This window comes from Culex quinquefasciatus, chromosome 3 (assembly GCF_015732765.1).
Source record: "Culex quinquefasciatus strain JHB chromosome 3, VPISU_Cqui_1.0_pri_paternal, whole genome shotgun sequence".
In the NCBI taxonomy this organism is placed as follows: Eukaryota; Metazoa; Arthropoda; class Insecta; order Diptera; family Culicidae; genus Culex; species Culex quinquefasciatus.
In genome coordinates this window covers 80277514-80296649 of record NC_051863.1, presented here as the reverse complement: position 1 = coordinate 80296649, position 19136 = coordinate 80277514, and the positions used below count along the sequence as shown (strand labels likewise).

The 19136-nt window shown below is 38.1% G+C and overlaps 1 protein-coding gene and 1 long non-coding RNA gene across 2 annotated transcripts; both read left to right on the top strand.

The window, feature by feature from the left end:
- Positions 1-2599: 2599 nt before the first annotated feature.
- LOC119770117 lies at positions 2600-2951 on the top strand. Its single transcript, XR_005278665.1, has 2 exons — positions 2600-2700; positions 2760-2951. It is a non-coding gene; the product is annotated as an uncharacterized LOC119770117 (long non-coding RNA).
- Positions 2952-4795: 1844 nt separating this feature from the next.
- LOC6035796 (ralA-binding protein 1) lies at positions 4796-18386 on the top strand. Its single transcript, XM_038263810.1, has 5 exons — positions 4796-4986; positions 5047-5176; positions 5237-6073; positions 17319-17502; positions 17558-18386. The coding sequence occupies exons 1-5, from the start codon at positions 4899-4901 to the stop codon at positions 18275-18277; spliced, it is 1959 nt and encodes a 652-aa protein (XP_038119738.1). The 5' UTR covers positions 4796-4898; the 3' UTR covers positions 18278-18386.
- Positions 18387-19136: the final 750 nt, after the last annotated feature.

Sequence of the window (19136 nt, the reverse complement as noted above, 5' to 3'; positions counted from 1 at the left end):
AAGCTAAATTTGGTATTATACGATCAGTGTGTAAGCCAAGTCTGTTGTGATTCCTCCATCTTGTTCTGACTGACGAAAATGATTGCCGGCGGTTTTCGGCTGATTTAATAAAAACCAAAATGAAATGTGTACTATTTTTTACTTGCATTAATGGCAAACATCATCATCCAAAATCTCCGACGGCAACACGCAAGCACTGATACTTTTAGTTAGACAGAAAATGCGGAGAGAAAAGTGCGGCGAGAGTGAAATCGTTCGTTTCGGTTTGGTGCCAGAGCGCCAAATTGTTTTTCAGTGACGTTTAACCTCGCGTTCAACACAACATCTCGTTGCACTCAGAATAAGATTTGATCAGTTTGCGGAGCGTAGTGTCAGATGAGTCGCCGCGAAAATTCGATTTATTTCCGAAACCACAATAATTTTAAGAACATTTCCGAGTTTTTTAAAAAAGGACCTATACTGCCCCTGATCGCATAAATCAAGCAAAACATTGTAAAACGGCCATTGTCATTTTTCAAAACATTGAGAAAAACGAGAATGAAATTTGTAACTAGTAATTCAATTCCTAATTTAAGAAAAATGAACAATTTACTATGATTATTCACTCAAATAGCGTAAAACTAGTGTGCTTAAGCTTCGCTAAATTTAAATTTACGGGAACAGTTTTTTCCCCAAGAAAATCAATGAAAAAAATAATTAGGCCCCGTGCGAAAGTTTTACCAGTGCGGGATCGAGCTGGGCCCTTTGCGTGATAGCACCTTTGTAAACAGTGACAGTTTCGTCACAGACAAACAGACGTGACTCTCCATACAAATAATTTTTGAAAATCATCGTCCTTCATCAAACCACCAAATCACGGCGACGCCTGCGCTGCCTGGTGAGCTTATGCCGAAGCGCAGCCCAAACATACCAATACAAACCCCTTAATCAAGGCTGTACATCATAGGTACTCGTGATCTTGCTTTGCATTAGTGTGAGTGCATGACTCCGTGCCACTAAAACCAAAACAATAACAAACAAACAATGGACCGTGCCAGGAAAACCAAAACATAAACAATGTCAGTGTCAGTGGAGTGAGCGAGTCAGAGATAACGATTTTGACAACCGCACTACTACACACTCAATCGCGAGTACCTTAGGTAGAAAGCCATGCCCCTTAATGTCATGTGTCATGTCAGTGTATGCGTGAGACAATCAAGCCTTAACGATTGTAAACATCAACAGCTGATTTAAATAATGTTGTTGTTGCTTATCGTCAGTACTCGATGAAATAAAAATAAACATTAACACCGACGGCCGAAGATGACGGCCAAACCATGCGGCAGCATCAGCAACGACGCATCACAACCGCAACGACAGAGACCAAACCACTGGTCCTCCCCGTTGCTCCCAAAAACTGTCCAACATTACGTCTCTCCCGAAACCTCGAACCATTACACCTGATTAACAAGATACAAGATATAAGTCACGAAAACACCAGTAGTGGCCGCCGAAATAGAAAAAAAATCAATTCAAATCTACCGAAATTTATCCCAACGATGGGCGTTTCGAAACATCCGCGGGAAACGTGTCCACGGAGTATATAGTTGAAACAGAACAACTGTGGATGAAGATTGAGTGGCGCTCACGATCGACGCAACATCGCCAAAATGACGACCAGCAGCAGCAATCTAAGCAGCAATTGCTCCAAGGTTGCTTCGAAGGAGATGACTTCACCACACAATCTGGCTTCCTCCGTAGTAGCGGACGCCTCATCAGCAGCCTCGGCAGCGGCAGGCCTATCGGGTTAATAGTGGGGCAAAGGGTATGTCTTCGCTAGTCAGCCGCTCATCTGACCCTGGTCGAAACGGCCCCAGTCTTGTCCCGCAAAGCCTGGATTGTGGATCACCGTTAGAATTCCTGAATTCTATCATATTTTTTTTTGTTTTCATTTGCTGCCACGTGCTCACGCTCAACTTTACAACAACAAAAACACATTACACTCAACCCCCGGTGGTTGGTCACTTTTTCGTTTGACACTTTTTTAGTTTGTACCCCGTTGGTTGGTCAAAGTCAAACTAAAAAGTGACGAACTGTCACTTTTTACACAGCGCTCACGCACACTATCACAACAATCGTTTGGTAGTGTGTGTGAACTCCGTGTAAAAGGGGTGTCAAACTAAAAAGTGACCCCGTTCGTTTGACAACAGTTGGTGTCAAACCATCGGGGTTTGAGTGTACACCTCGCATTACACACACTGAGGAAAGACGGGCGAGCTGTCACGACAGCAGTGCCATCAGCTCCGGGTGAGTGGATGCCGAAGCTAAATTGCATTTGAAATAACCGTTATGGCTCGGTTACTGAAGGACGATGGTTCCGAACTCGAGTGTCCCGTCTGTTTGTCTGTGGTTTCGTTTTCCAGTTGGACCCTAGGCCAAACACGATGACGGTTTGTTTATGTTGTTCTTTTGTTTTGGCCTGGCAGGCCAAACCAAAACAGAGTCTGCTTTCGTGTTGGGGCCTTTTCAAGCAAACTTTTGTTTTAATTTTGAAAGGGGTTTTTTTCGCGGCCAGTTCGATAGAATTTTGTGTAATCGAGGGCAAATCGAGATATTGTGATGTGAATAATAGAATTTTACAGTGGAAGAAGTTGTTTATTCTGCAATAAGGTTGGGAAGTTGCCGTGGCTGCCGTGTTATGTTCATTCTGCATTTGTCAAGGTCAGTAACTTTTTAAGGTTTTTAAAATGGTAATACTTAGATAAGTTTCTATTTTACAGACAAATTCACTTAGTGTTCATAATCCAGATGATCGCTTCGGCTGGAGCTTCTAGCATTCTCTGGATTTTCAACAGAGTATATCGTGGACGAACTTGTGTGAATCAAGCTGCTGAAATTGTCGCTGGAACCGCGCCACAATATCACTAGGCCTTTCGTAAAAAGCTACTGGGTCGGTGGACGGTCATGAGCAACTCCCGAGAAAAACGGTGATTCGGAGCACTAGCAACGGAGAGTTTCATCGGAACGAGATGGCGACAGTACGACACGGGAATGCAAACTAATGTGAGAAATGGCTTCAGGAAAGATCGAAAATTCGATGGCCAATGTTCCACGGTGGAGTTTCTATCATTATTCAACCGAAGGTTGGATCCGAAGACTGTCGATTGAAGGAAAAATGAAGTAATGCTTGTTACCGAATAAATAAAATCTATTTGCAAACATTGTTGGGTTACGTTTATTTCAATTGGGTACTAAAGCCCTATCTCAATTTTTATGTACAACGGTAAAAAAACACGATTAAAAACCATTTCTGGTCACTTTTTTTCATTTTAATGCAATTTTTTTTTGACAAGACAACATTTTTTCGATGGATCAACTATGGCCCCCTTTGAACGAGCTGTCAAGTAGGAGCTTTTCTGTCAAGAAGGACCGCGAGGTTAATTTTTCAAAATTGATTTAAAAATCAATTTTAAATACTTTGTGGTCGTACAAAGGGTCATTGTACTCGGAAAAATAAGCTCTATAGCTGTAAACAATAATATCAGCAATCTAAGCTTCATTTTAGGACCCAATTGTGACGAATATTACTATTATCACGTCTTATGTTGTATGAAGTGTCTCTTTTGCGAATGGCCATTTCTCCAAGCCGCTTCCTGGAGCGGACACTCCCGACACAGGTACCACCGCCGCCGGACGCTCTCCGCCACTTTATCGCTACAAATCTCTTCACGTTGGAGCTGATTCGTACCGTGTAAATTAACGAGATTTGTAAAAATTACCGGGATTTTCTTTTATTTGAAGCAGCAATCGGTATAAAAAACATAATTTGAAGCAAAGGGCCAAATTGATTTCAATTTTGTTTATAAACAACATCTTGTTTGTCCCTTGAGCTAACACTATTTCAAAACAAAACATCTCCAGTTTTCACATTGGTCCTTTATAGTAAAGGGGCTATGTGGATGTTGAAAACAAACCCAATCTAAATTACTTTGGCCCTTAGTAAAATTGGGATTTATTAATAAAAATATCAACTTTTTGAACTTTTCTCGATATATAGCGATAGTTGAAGACTTAGTGCATCATTTGCATGAAAAATCTCGTTTGTTTTGATTTTCGACTTAGGTCCTTTTACATTGTTTAGCTTGAAATGTCCCATATGCATTTTCATCGATTTCGAGTTATTGATGCAGTTTGGTTCAAAATTGTATGCTCTTTCGAAAGAGCCTATAACATCTAGTACTTTGTTCTAGAAATCAGGAGGAAATCCAGTTTTTTCGCGAAAACTTAACACGTAGCCTTATGTATGGGACAAACTTCAAATGCGTTTTTCTCAGCTTGCTGTTTTTGCATATGGGACATTTATGTGAACATGGGCAGTATCGAGGTTTTTAAGCGAAGATGGCGTTCGAATGGTGAACGCCCGAAATGTCAAAATCACACAGTGGTACCAACATTACGGAACAAGTGTGCCATGGCATGACAGCCACATTTTTTTTCTAATGTTGGTGCTACTGCAAGATTTTGACATTTCGGGCGTTCACCATTCGAACGCCATCTTCGCTTAAAAACCTGGATAGTTGGCCCTAGTTGCGGGAGCGTCTTGTTGGAACTCACTTCCACTGGAAGTAAAACTGAAACAATTGACTTGCCAGCTTTCAAAAACACTTTAAAACGTTTAGTTATTAATCAGCTTTAGTAACCAATAACAAGTTACCCAAATTACATTAAAAATTTGAAAAAGTCCGAGAACGAACTCAGAAAAATATAATTTTCTTTTAAAGTGTATGTCATTTAAATGAGCAATCCTTCACAAACGTGCAACTCTAAAAACGTAAACAAATCGATTTGCGTTCCGTCACAACAAAAAGTCAACGAGAAAAAATCCTACAAAAAGGCGTTGGTTGCGTTCGTGAATAACGATGGATTTCGACAGTCCGGACGTGGAGAAGGACTTCCCGGGACTGTACGCGTCCGAGGGTGGCAGCAAGAGCAAGGACGATAAGGATTGTACGTATTTTGTCGCGCTTAAATCCGACTGAAACCACATCAACTTTTTCCCACTTGCAGTTTCCGAAGCCGAGGCGGAAAAGCCTAAGAAGGAACTCTTGATTGGCCGCAGGAAAGACAAAAAGGAGAAAAAGACCGCCTACGCTGCGCTAGAGGGTGAAAGCTCCCCGGAAGAGGAACCGGAAACGAAGTAAGTTGAAAAGAGGTGTATTTTGGTTAGAACTTTTTATGATTATGTTTTGTTTTGCAGGAGTCCATCAAAGTCCAAAAAGTCCAAGGCGTTCAAGTTTCCTTCAAAAAGTAAGGAAAAGCGGGAAAAGTCTCGCGAGAAGGAGAAAAAGAAACCGGAAGCAAGCAAGGCGGAAGAGCCGAAAACCACGGAAAAGCCCGAAAAGGAAAAGGAGAAGAAAAAGGATAAGGACAAAAAGGACAAAGACAAGAAGGACACTTCCAAGGATAAGAAGGACAAAAAACTCAAGCAGAGCAGCGTGAGTGAAGAGGTCCTCGATCTTGGTGACGCACAGCCCATTTTTGGCGTCTCGCTGGGACTGGCCGTTGAGCGTAGCAGGTGCCACGATGGTGTTTGCCTGCCCTTGGTCGTGCGTGACTGTATCGACTATCTGCAGGAGCATGGACTGCAGAGCGATCAAATCTACAAGGTCGAAGCGGTCAAGACAAAACTGCAGCAGCTCAAAAAAACCTACAACAACCGCGACGGAAGTTTCGTAAATGATTTCGATGTCTCGACTGCGTGTGGCTTGTTGAAGTTGTTCCTGCGCGAGCTGCCGGAGCCAATTCTGACGACGGATTTATCGACCCGATTCGAGGAGGCCGCCTCACACTCGCAGGTTTCCCAGCAGGAACAGGAACTGCTCGGTTTGGTGGAGCAGCTGCCCAACTGTAATCGGGTTTTGCTCGCGTGGGTAATTCTTCACCTGGATGCGGTCACGCAGAATGAAGCGTGCACCAAAATGAACGCACAAAATATTGCGATGCTGCTGAGTCCCACGCTGCAGATGTCCCATCGGCTATTTGTGGCCCTGCTTTGTCACTGTAACAATTTGTTTGGCGATACGGAACTGCTCAAGTGAGTATGCACTAAACTTATAACTAGGTAAGGGTAATTCTCGTATGTTTGGCCGGTTAAGCACTCGGCCCTAATTCCTTCCAATTTACTGATGTTCACTGTTTGAACAAATTATTGATAGAAATTTTCTTACTCACTTCCTACTCAGCTATTTATCACTCTATTGCAATGTAAATGACTCTCAATGTGCCGATATGCCAACATTAGAGGCACGATAGAACAACATGCTGTTCCCCTCTTTTGTGTTTGAGCGCGGTACGAGAGTGGTCAGGGTTTGTCCCGGTATCGGAACCTTCTGTCGATAAAATGAACATTTCATATATGAAATACAGTCCTAGGTGTTCGCAGCTCTAACCTGCCTGCAAATCGTCATAGACCTAGGCACAAAAAGGACACCGTTTGGAAATTCGGAATACGGACCTATGCTTCATTGGTTAAATACGAGTACGCTCTGTTGAACGAGCTCAAACCCCGCAACTTCGCTATTGTAGCACTGCTGGAGATGTGCTGAATGGAAGGCAGCGAAGACGTGGAAGGGTGATGCTTTGGGGCTCAATTTGTACCAGAGTTGCGGAGCCGAACACAAGCCGGGGACCGGCTTCATAGTGTTGGGCAAGATGCGGTGTCTTGTGATAGATTGGGGGTCGACCAACGACTGGATGGGTAGATTGTGGATTAAATTGCACATACGAGGAAACATCCGATGCCGAGAAGTTCGACAGCTGCCCGCAGAGAAACGTGAAGATCGTCATTGGAGATATGAACACCCGCATCGAAAGGAAGGAGATGTGAAACTGTCACGAACGACCACGACCAGCGGTGCATCAACTTGGTAGCCTCCGCGGGATTGTGGTACGGAGCACGTTCATCCCCCGAAAAGACATCCAATAAGTCACCTGGACATCACCAAACTGTATTACCACCTTAAAGGGGCATTACCATTTGCTAAAAGAATTGCGAACTTATTAGGCGGGAAACATAAATGTTATCAAATTCGTCGCCACACAAACCAACGAACGAAAACACAAATCTGTGGTTGACGTCCAGGTATGGAACAGCCTGGAAGGAGCGCAACTAACTACATCCGTAGTTCTGTAAGATCATTCGAACTATCTGGATCAGAACAATACAGCTCTGATTCCTTGCAAATGTCCTATTTTCTTACCTCCACGTTGGCTTGGTTTAGTCATCATGATGACAAGGTGTAACCTAGCTGGTAGCCTGTGGAAACGGATCGTAACTCTTTGACCACCGCGGGTCAGAGTCGAGACGGTTAAAAGAAAGGGGCACGACAATGTGGGAAAGAGAAGTAATGTGTGATTGTAGACGGTATTGTTTTGATTCGCAGTATGTTGAATCAACCGCTGTGGATGTACCTGAAAGATCACAGAACGGGGTTTCTCATCTTTCCATTTTTATCTAAAATCATTTTTTTATTTTGTTTTCTGATTTTCCTAAACGGCCTCTGTTTATTTGGCTATCTTTTCTCTCACTCTTTTTTTCACTCTATTTGACTAATTGGCAATGCTGCAACCAAATCTTTGTTGATTTCTTTATTTATTTATTTTATAATTTTCATCTGCTGTAGTTGTCATTTGTATAATGTATGCTTGTTTTTTAACTACTGTTTATTTCTACACTTGCTACATGAAGCATTTACTTGTTATTCTTTCACATACAATTACTATCTTCTTCTTTTCTGTCATACGATTGCTGCAATCATAGTTGGTCCATCTCGCATTACTATCTTCCTTTTACTATTGATTCTTTACTTGTTTACTTTCCTTTACTATCTATTGTTTTCAATCTTCACCCTTTTCTTCAAAAAAGTGAGGTTTGAGTCTTAACTCAATTTATGGAATGATCAAAGGATTAACACAAATATTACTATTGTACTTTTGCATTTTTTTTTTATTAAAATGCTTAGGACCAAAAAATTGTAACAAAACATCGTGACAGAAGAAATAGCAAACAGATAAACACGACTTAAAATTAGGGAAGATTTCAGGAGAAAACAATACACAGTTAAATAACAATTCAAACTACAAATGATCAACTCTCTACGAAATCGGCCGATTTCGACCATTTTTATTTTTTGTGTTTTTTTATTTGACTTAAACTTTGTGGGGGCCTTCCATATGACCAAATAAGCTATTTTGCGTCATTGGTTCACCCATACAAGTCTCCATACAATTTTGACTGCTGTCCATACAAAAATGGTATGTAAATATTCAAACAACTGAAACTGTTGAGTGAACTTTTTGATCAATTTAGAGTCTTCGGCAAAGTCGGCAAAGTTGTTGAGGACTTTTGAAAAAAAATAGGTACACGGAAAGAAAAAATTGCAGATTTTTTAATCAACTTTTTTTTCACTAAAACTCATTTTCCCAAAATACATATATTTTGATTTTTGAGATTTTTTTATATGTTTTAGGGGACAAAAATCCGCAACTTTTGAGCCGATTTTCAATGTTAATACATGAAACATTTGTGAAATTTTCCGATCCTTTTGAAAAAAATATTTTATTTTTTTTAATCAAGACTAACATTTTAAAAGGGCCAAACATTTAATATTACTCCTATTTAAAATGCTAGTCTTGATTTAAAAAAAATCAAAATATTTTTTTTCGAACAGATCGGAAAATTTTACGAATGTTTCATGTATTAAGGCTAGTCTGCAGATCGGAAGGAAAGGGGTCAAGAAACAGCTTTACGAACGGCAGGACAAAAGAGAGGGAACGTTTTCTTGGGGCTTTTCTTCACCCTCTCTGGCTTGCTTTCGCTACCGCTGCTGCCCATTTGAATTTTTCTTGACCGGTTTCTTCCGAAGTGCATACCTTACATTAACATTGAAAATCGGACTGAGATATCGTCATTAGAAAATGGTGGGTTGTTTTGGTGAGATTTAGACAATTTTAGTGTTTCTTTTTCTTAAAGCGGCTCTATATCAGCAACCCGAGGTCCAATCTTCAATGTCTCTTAGGCAATTTTATGGAAAATTTTTTGAACCTTAAAAAAAAATATTTTTAAAGATGGTCCACTAGGGTGTAATATCAAAATCGATTTTCCAGCACAGCAATTTTTCAGTTCCTTTTGGGGTCCTAAACAACTCCCCAAAGTTTGGGCACGATTGGATTAGTCCTCACTTTGCGCAAAGCGATTCAATTTTCCATATATATTTGTATGGGAAAAACCATTTTTTTGAATTTTGATATTTATAAAATGCACGTTTTACGCTGTACTAAAGCCGGATTCATGTTCAGATGCTCTGGAAGGTGCTCTACAACTTTCCCGAAGAGAGTATGGTGCTAGCATGTCCCTAAGAGAAGATACAGCGTCCTCAAAACTCGTCTAAAACGTGATTTTCGAGCAAAAAACACATTTTAGACGAGTTTTTAACACGCTGTATCTTTTTTTAGGAGCAAGTTAGCACCATACTCTCTTCGGGAAAGTTGTAGAGCACCTTCTAGAGCATCCGAATATGAATCCGGTTTTAGTACAGCGTGAAACGTGGATTTTATAAATATCGAAATCGAAAAAAAAGGTTTTTCCCATACAAATTTATATGGAAAATTGAATCGCTTTGCGCAAAGTGAGGACTAAACCAATCGTTCCCAAACTTTGGAGAGTTGTTTAGGACCCCAAAAGGAACTGAAAAATTGCTGTGCTCGCTAAATTTGGACAACTTTATTTTTTTCCATACAACCATATTACACCCTAATGGTCCACTCATGGTCGCTATTTTTAAAAATCGAAAAACTGCAAATATTTCGCTAAAATCAAACTTTCGGGGGCTATGTCTTGAAAACGGAGCCCTTTATCAACAAATCTGTAAAGTACTTTTCGATTGCAAATTCAATTTTGCATTAAAAAATAATGTAAAATTTGTTTTTGCATGAAACTTCGATTTTTTTTCCAAAAATTCATAACTCGGCGGCAGATTTTTTGACCATGTTTCTCTATGGCTCAAAAGTTGCGGATTTTTGTCCCCTAAACTGCCATTCTACGCATAATTGTCCCATGTCAGTTTTGGACGATTTTGACTTTATGAAGTTTTTAAGTTTAGTTTGATGTGTACTTTGAGAAAAACACATAAAATCTGGTACTTTGTTCGGAAACTCATTAAAAATAACACCAAGTCTGTTTGTCCCATCGTTAAACTTCTACGCATAATTGTCCCACCAAGTATTTCTTACCGTCAGTGGGGGTGACATTGGGTCTGGGGGGTGAGATTGGGTCAAAGTGATTTTTTACGGATTTTACTATTTCTCAGGTTATTCTCAATGAAACTGAATTCTGTTAAAGGGGTTGTGTAGGGGACATCTTAAGATGACTTCGCTGAAAAAATCTTGTTCCTAGAAAATATCCTGTTATTTTGGCAGATGTCAAAAGTTGGGGCACGTTTTTGGCCAAAAATGACCTCTCGAAAAATCATTTTTCTAATATTTTGGTTAGAATTGCTCGAAAACTACCCAAATGTTTGAAAATCTCCACTTCAAACATTGTAGCGTGTCAATACGATTCCCTCGAACAAGAAACGCCGTTGGATGACTTGTTTTTACCATATCTTTGTATTTCAGCAGCCCCTCTAAGGGGTGAGATTGGGTCAATTTTCAAACTATTGACATTTAAGGTAGTGTTTGATTTGATTTTGATTTGATGGGATAACCAACAGGGCCACAAGGATGACCTATGTAGCGGTTGCCTAGAATTACAGTGGCTCAGACTTAAAGGGAGCATCTTCAAATTACTGCCGTATGAAGGGCCAAAAGGGGGTGGTTGGACGCGAACAAGCAAAATCACTCACGGTGTCCTCAGGGGAAGAGAATCTCCTTCCGACAGTAACCTCCAATAACTCCGAAAAAAGTCTGACAAAGCTGAAAAACAGGGCTCGCACCCTGTTGGGGGCCTAAAAGGGCGCGGCAGACAGCTGGAGACTGACAGGGGTCAATAGATGTAGTAATTAGACAATCCTTAAGAATTGTACAATTAATACGCTATTTTCCCCTTGTGACGTAGTTCTGGTCTTCCACTATCTACATCCAATCTCCGCCATTACAGCATACCGTCCACTGCCCTGATGCTCCCTCCCGATCCCCGGCTTTGATTCTAACTACTAATAAAAGGGAAAAACATAGATGAGAACAGGTCATTGCGGATGGAGAGCAAATCGAGCTCAGTATCCCCTCACAAAGACTGGTAGTAAGTGTTAAAAAAGAGTGAAAATATGAAGAAAGATAAGAAGAAAAATGAAAGATAGTATGTCAATGCGGATGGATCGATGATCCCCTCACAAGGACATTAAAGAAACAGATGGTAGAAAGAGCAAAAGAAGAAAAGAATATCAAGAAAAAGATTGATAAAATAAGGATCAAAAGACATCAATATAGAGAAATGTTCAACAGATTACTTCAAATATTGGCGTGGATTATCTTAAATGGAATGTGTGTATGTCAGTGTAAATGAAAGAATCTTCTGATATTTAAAAGGAAAGATCTCACCAAATCAGATATCTTGGGCTTCAGTCCATTTGATCGTCTGAATCATCGAATTAGATGGAATCTCAAATTTTAGTCATCTGCAGTTCCTGCAGCTCTTCTGGTTCTGCACGATCGACAGCATCATCGGCCAATTCGTTCTGGTGGTAGGAATCGTGGCCGTGCTCAGCGCTTATCAAACGGGAAGCATTTCTTCGGAATGGGACTGCTGAAATCATTCCTCAAACACATGCAGTTGTTCACTGGATTCGGGCAGGATCAAGTGAGAACCACGAAATTCCTTCGCTGATGGTCACTTTTTATATTTCATTTTTTCCGCTGTCTCTTCCTTTCCGCTGACGACAACCATGATTCACAATTTAAAACCTTCACCGAAACTACCAAACATTTCTTATTGCCACTACCGGTATGCGGTATGGATGGCCACCGGAACGGACAAAGGAATTTCCGTAAATTCACTTATTTGTAATAACAAAATAAAGATTATCAGAAAAATTAGAGAATTTTGAATCGAAGAAAAAACATGACGCAGCAAAAACTTTTCGCGCCCGCACGCACCGATTACTACGATCCTATTGACATTTAAGGTAGTGTTCATTAAAATCCACCATATTTTGGAAAAATGTTAGTAAACTATCTAAGAACAAATAAACGTTGAAAGATTTTCGATGTTATTTAAATTGATTTTGTTAGTGCATCTCCAGCGCGGGTAGCAAACATCGAAGCAAATCAAATTTGCACCCGACGTCAACCCCACCGCGGTACCTGTCGCGGTAGCAAATTTGCTCTCAGTTCTTTGGGATTTCACTTTACTACCCGCTATTTGCTGGTTTGCTACTGCGGCAAATGGAATGATGCACGGAAAACTGAATCATGCACGGAAAAATTTAAATTGTTTTTTTATGTATAAAATATTTTTTATGTATAATAAAAAAATGACAAAATAAAAACAATAAAAAATTTTAACAAAAATAAAAATTTAAAGAAAATTAAAAAAATCAAAAAAAAAATAAAAAATTAAAAAATTAAAAAAATTACAAAAATTGAAAAAACTTAAAGAAAATTTAAAAAATTCAAAAATTAAAACAAAAATAAAAAAATTAAAAAAATAGAAATAAAAAATAAAAACATTTTAAAAATTAAAAAAATATAAAAATTATAAAAATTATAAAGATTTAAAAAAATGAAAAAAATTAAAAAAATAAAATTCAATAAAACGTTTTAGAAAAAAATTAGAAAAAATAAAATTAAAAAAAAATTAAAAAATTAAACATTTAAAGAAAATTTAAAAAAAAATAAAAAAAATAAAAAGAAAAATTAAAAAAAAAATTAAAGTAAAAAAAATATTCAAAAAAAGATTAAAAAACTATAAAAAATCAAAATAAAATTAAAAAAAAAATAAAAATTGAAAAAGTAAAAAAAAAATATTAAAAAAAATAAATTAATAAATTAAAAAAAAATAAAAAAAAATTAAAAATATTAAAACAAATTAAAAACATTTAAGAAAAATAAAAAAAAGAAATAAATTTAAAAAAAAATTAAAAAAACATAAAAAAAAATAAAACATTCTTAATTTAAAAAAAATAAACTTATTTAAAGAAATTTAAAAAAAAATCAAAATAAAAAAAATTCCGAAAAATAAATATTTTTTTAAATTGGAAAAATAAAAAATAATAACGTTTTCATTAAGATATCTGAGATCCGCCTTTTTTGTATTTTTGAATTTTTGTATTTTCAAATTTTCGAATTTTTAAAGTTTTGAATTTTTTGAATTTTTGAATTTTTGAATCTTTGGATTTTTGAATTTTTGAATCTTTGAATTTTTGAATTTTAAAATTTTTAAGTTTTTGAATTTTTGAATTTTTAAATTTTTGAATATTTGAATTTTTGAATTTTTGAATCTCCGAATTTTTAATTTTTTTTTTATTTTTGAATCATACACAAGAGCAGACATACACGTAGAAATATAAGGCATATTTGAATCAACAAAACGTTTTGTTGATTTGAAAATCATAATTTTTGTTGACTCAACGCTAAACGTCAAAGCAGCTTTTTCAAAACAACAAAAGACTTTAGTGGAATCGAGAAAATCAAGGTTTGTTTCAACGCAAAATCGGCGTTGATTATATTCAACAAAAATTTGTTGATTCAAACCTCGTACAGGCTGATTCTACAAAACTTTCTGCGTGTACAAAAATCTCCGAAACACGCATTCAAAACTTTGCCCCCGGCTTGCCGGTACTTGTCGGGTATCAGAATATGAGTACCCGACAGGTACCGACACATATTTTTCTTCTACAGATGAACTTGAGATCAAATTTGATACCTGCTTTGCTACGCGCGGTGGGAGACTCGGGGGCAAACTCGAGAGCAAATTTGCTGGGAATCAAATCGGGTAGCAAATGGTTTATCTTTCGACATTTTCGAAAAATGAAATTCTTTGAAATATTCAATAGGATTAAAAAGTTTAATGAACTTTAAGCATTTCTAGGCATGAATCAACACATAATTATTGATTTTGAAGGTAAACGAGAGCAAAAAATGATCAAAACCCATATTTGCCCCCCGCGGTGGGCTTGTTTCCTTGGCAAATTTGCTACCCTAGAGGTGGGGATGACGAAGTTTTTTCAAGGTGGCAAATTTGATCTCGGTATTCATGAGCCGAGTGCAAATTTGATTTGCACCCCAGCGCTGGAGATGCCCTTATTAAGAAATTTCGAGAGGTGTTTCGTTTTTTGACCCATAGTCAACCCCACTGACGGTACACGAAATCATTAGTTTTACTAAGTAGGGGAGAGTGGGGAGACTTGATCCCCTTTTTTTTTGTATCGCACATAACTCTGTCAATTTCTCACAAAACTTTGAACTTTTTGTATGAATTGAAAGCTTAAACATTCAACTATGTTTGGCTGATAAGGGTATTTCATCAGATAAACTCTTCGAATCATACCAAGCGTTTTAAAAAAATAATTTAAACCGGCATTTTTAAAATGTTGGGGGTAATTTGATCCATTTTTAAGTAATCTTAAGCAAAATGTTTCTTATTCATCCAAACTGTTAATTTTCTATAAGTTACAGCAATTTCACATTAAACCTGTACGTTTGTGTTAGAACAAGTAAGGGAAATCTACCCTTTCCAATCAAACACCTATCTTCGTCATATGGAGAGTTTGATGATCGATTAAAGCTCCAAAAATACTATTTGGGCTATAAACTTACCAGCAACAGCACCGCCTCGAGTAAGCACGCAAATGTATGCCACTTACTGGCCAAAAAGATCACATTTAATGCACTTTTGATCATAATTTGTATTTTGCGAGACCACTTCTCATCATTTTGTTGGCACACACAGTGACACACACGAGAATCCCTCAAACGCTTAATGAATATCGCCAAAATTAACTTTTCACTTTCGCTTACTTTTTCACGGCGCTTAAGATATGAAATTGCTTCCAACTACCGGCAACATGTTCTTTTGATCATTAGTAAGGCACTCACTTGAAGAATAATCCCGAAAAATGTAATAAATTAGCAAGCGCCATCAAAAAAACAAACGCGCCAAGTCGTTTGACGTTTCAATTTTCACTTTGCATTCCAATCGAAGGCTGAAGAAAACCGAGCGAGAGACGAAGGCAAAAAAGAACAAAGGCTGGCCGTCAACACCACCCCACCAGCAGCACAGCCAGCGATGCCAGGAAACTTTCCCTATAAATGCCACTTTTCGTGAGTGTTCGTTTGAAGTGTCAGCGCAAATGGCAACACTCGACAGAGTGTTGGAAGAAAAAGAACTAAGCCGATATTAGAAAAATGGGCGTGGCCCAATGCATTCGCCTCGATTAGAATACCCTTGGGATTTTTTGTTAAATGCTTGGTAAAGAAATAGAATAACTTTTAGTGAAAGTGAAAATAAACAGAAATGTTCACAAAAACTTGCTCTACTCGTTGGTGTACTTGGTTTTAGTAAAATTCAAGGGAGACTCTAGATTATCCAGCATCATTCAAACACGACCGCTTATTAGGATTAAAATGGGTAGATTTCCCCTATAACAATATTTAAAAACTTAAAATTTCCTTTTTTAGACCAAAATTGAGCATATTTACAAAAGCTGGTAATTTTTGTTTACAAAACTTTTGAAAAATGGTTCAAACTGCTGTAAGTTATGTGCAACTATACTAAAGGAAATTATGTAAGAAAACCCAGCCCAATTATTAAATCTTGAGGCTGATTCCAGTGACTGTAAAAATACAGGGATCAAGTCTCCCTAAACGCACTTTTTTAAACAATTGATTGTAAAAATAGTATGACGATAAATTTAACGTCAAATGCGTAAGGGTTTTGGAGTTGATATGTTTATCAAACAATTCATGTATAAACAATATTTTTTTAAATAATTTTTGAGTGTTTTCTATACTTATCAAAACAAAGAAAAAAGATCTCTTAGAAGTTTTTTGCAGCAATTTTTAGAAATATGCGTGTAACTCAATCTGAACATTTTTTAATTTTTTTCTTTGTTTTCTACAATGAGTTTTAGTCAATTTCGCACAACTTTCTAGAACAAAGCTAATTGTTTTACCCACATGCTGACGAGATACAGGCTTGGGATCAAGTGTCCCTGGGGATCAAGTCTCCCCACTCTCCCCTATTATGTGTTGTTTATCTGTTGTATAGCAAGAGAATCACAAATAAGGGTGATTAATTGCTAACAGGGGCGATTAGGGACACATTGGGCGAATAGGAACCCACGGGACAATTATGCGTAGAAACACAGAAATCGGTCGAAAAATTTCAATCGCGTTTTTCTCAGTTGCACTTTTTTGAACATGGGACAATTATGCGTAGAACGGCAGCAAAACATATCAAAAAATCTCGAAAATCAAAAAATACGTTTTTTAGGAAATTTGGTTTTAGTAAAAAAAAGTTGATTAAAAAATCTGCAAATTTTTCTTTCCGTGTACCTATTTTTTTTCTCAAAAGTCCTTAACAATACCTACAACTTTGCCGAAGATACCAAATTGATCAGAAAGTTCACTCAAAAGTTTCAGTTGTTTGAATATTTACATACAATTTTTGTATGGACAGCAGCCAAAATTGTATGGAGACTTGTATGGGTGAACCAATAAACCACACAAAGCGTGTTGCTCGTACTGACTCAGAGCAAGGGTGAATTGTAGGTGTAAGGGCAGTGCGTGTTCGTCGGGAACCTGGTGCATAAGATCGGTCAAGGCCCGTTCTTACACTGAAAATTGCGAATTTCTCAGGTTGCTCAAAATGCAAATGTGAGTAGAAGTACCATTCATTTGTTGTAAAAACCAAACAAACAAGCTAAAAATTCAAAATTCATTCCGGCTTTTCGGTAGAGCTCGTAAACCAAAACAGTGCTATTACTTATCCTATGCATTAATGGTCTAGTTTGTCACCTTGTTTCCTCACGAACGAACGAACGAAGAAGATGCTGTTTACTTAGCTGAAGGCAAGATAAAATTTTTCGACGATACAATCGTAGTTGAAACACATGTCGTTTGCGCAACCAGAGCAGAGATAAGGGTTGTCTTCTAAAGCATGTTCCTCTGTGATGAGCAGAGCAGCACCTTCTCACCACTAGCCACCGACCAAAGTCGTTCCGATGAAGAGGTTAAAACGGCAAAAGTTGTCGATACTTTCTCGATTCTTTATGAAGTTATTATCAAAGTGCGCAATTGTTGGTTGGCGAAATCGATTTTGATGTGGTTTTTTTCTTTTTTTCCAGGTATGTGCCCCCGATCACAGCTTCCAGTCCGAATCTGCCCGAGACGCCGGACGAGATATCGACCGAGCTGCGGAAGCAGGAAAGCTTGCTGGCGCAAATACACTCGGAGTGCAATGCCGGCTTCGTGACGAAGAAACGGGAGGAACAGCTGTGGGAAGTGCAGCGAATTATTACACAACTCAAGGTTGGTGAGATTTTCGTTTTGATTTTGCTACTTTTCATTGGATTTACTTTTCCAGCGTAAACTGAGAACGTTTGAGAAGAAAACGGATTGTGCTCACAAAAGTTTGGACGACACCGTTGAAGGTGATATTTCTGTAGATTTGAATAAAGCATGTTCGGATGATGAGTCTTCAATCAAGACGGTTACGGGAGTTTCAACCGAATCGGCTACAAATACGGAAACGAAAAATACTCCACAAGAAACGCCCGAAGATTCGGCTTTGATTGAACAGAAAATAAATGAAATAAGTGAATCGCCTGAGCACGCTGCTGCTGCTTCGGTAGACAAATTTGTGGCACAAAAAGTTTCCCCCGCAGTTGAACCCACAGCTATCAGCGATCAGGTGACCGTCACAGACAACGGTTTCATGCTCCTTCCCGAGAACCATCCGGATTACCTGTTGCTGATTCGGCTTCAGCTGGAGAATCAAGAACTCATGAACTGGAAGGGCCAACTGCAGGCACGAATCAACGCCGAACGGGCAGAAATTGTACGCATGAAGCGGCTGCTAATCACAGACGACGACGACAACGGTGTCGGTCCGCATGGTCCGAGCAGTTTGGACTGCACCGTGATAAGTGATAACGATGACTACGAACGGCTGGTGGCACAATACGCCAAGGAAAACGCCTTGCTGGAGCAGAAACGGCAATTGTTGGCGAAGGAAATCTTTGACGAGAGCAAAGCTCTGATCCAGATGCAGGTTGAACTTGCGCTAAATCGGTATAAAATTTAAATTGTTGACGAGAAGACGCTACCAATCGGTGGTAAATCAATCTCTCTATTTTCTGGTCGTGCCAGAAAAGTATAACTGTTCAATAAATATATTTATCGTCTAAATAACACATTGTAATGTTTTAAAAAAGAAAGAAAGCAGCATGTCAGCATTCGGGGATTTTGATTTCAGTGTAAATTTTCAGAAATTTCGAAACTGGAAACTGGAAATAATTAAAATTGTAAAAATTACGGCCGTACGAGCGACTGTTCCTCTTGCCCCATATGGTCGTCTTGCCCCACCTTCCCCTAGATTGGTTCAAAATCGTGTGCTCTTTCAGAAAAGCATACAACATCCAGTTCGTTGTTATAGAAATCAGGAGGAAATCCAGTTTTTTCGCGCTAATTTCATAACTTCATATGTGTAGGACCAGAGCCGTACCTTGGGTCCACGGCGCCCTTGGCGAAGCATCAATGTGGCGCCCCTCTCAAATTTATAAGCATTTTGATAAATTGATGTTAATTTTCAATGATTGCTTCAATTAGTTTTGATTTTAAAATTGCACAAATTCAGAAACACAGTTATTTTATGTTTTATTTTTCAAATAATATGAGATAGGTTGAGAAAATTATTGTAGGAATTAAGTTGGCAGTTTATTTTCACAGATTTCATAAAATCGATTATTATATCAGTGTTTTGTTTTTTTTTATGTATTTTTCAGATAAATGCTCAGAATTCTCAATCATTATAAATTTTGCTATAACTTTTTAACAAATTTGATATTTTTCAAGCCTGCTTAATTTGATCTAATCCAGTATTAATTTAATTGTATAAACAAAGAACTTTCCCAGATTTGTAAAAACATTAGCTGATTTGGCTT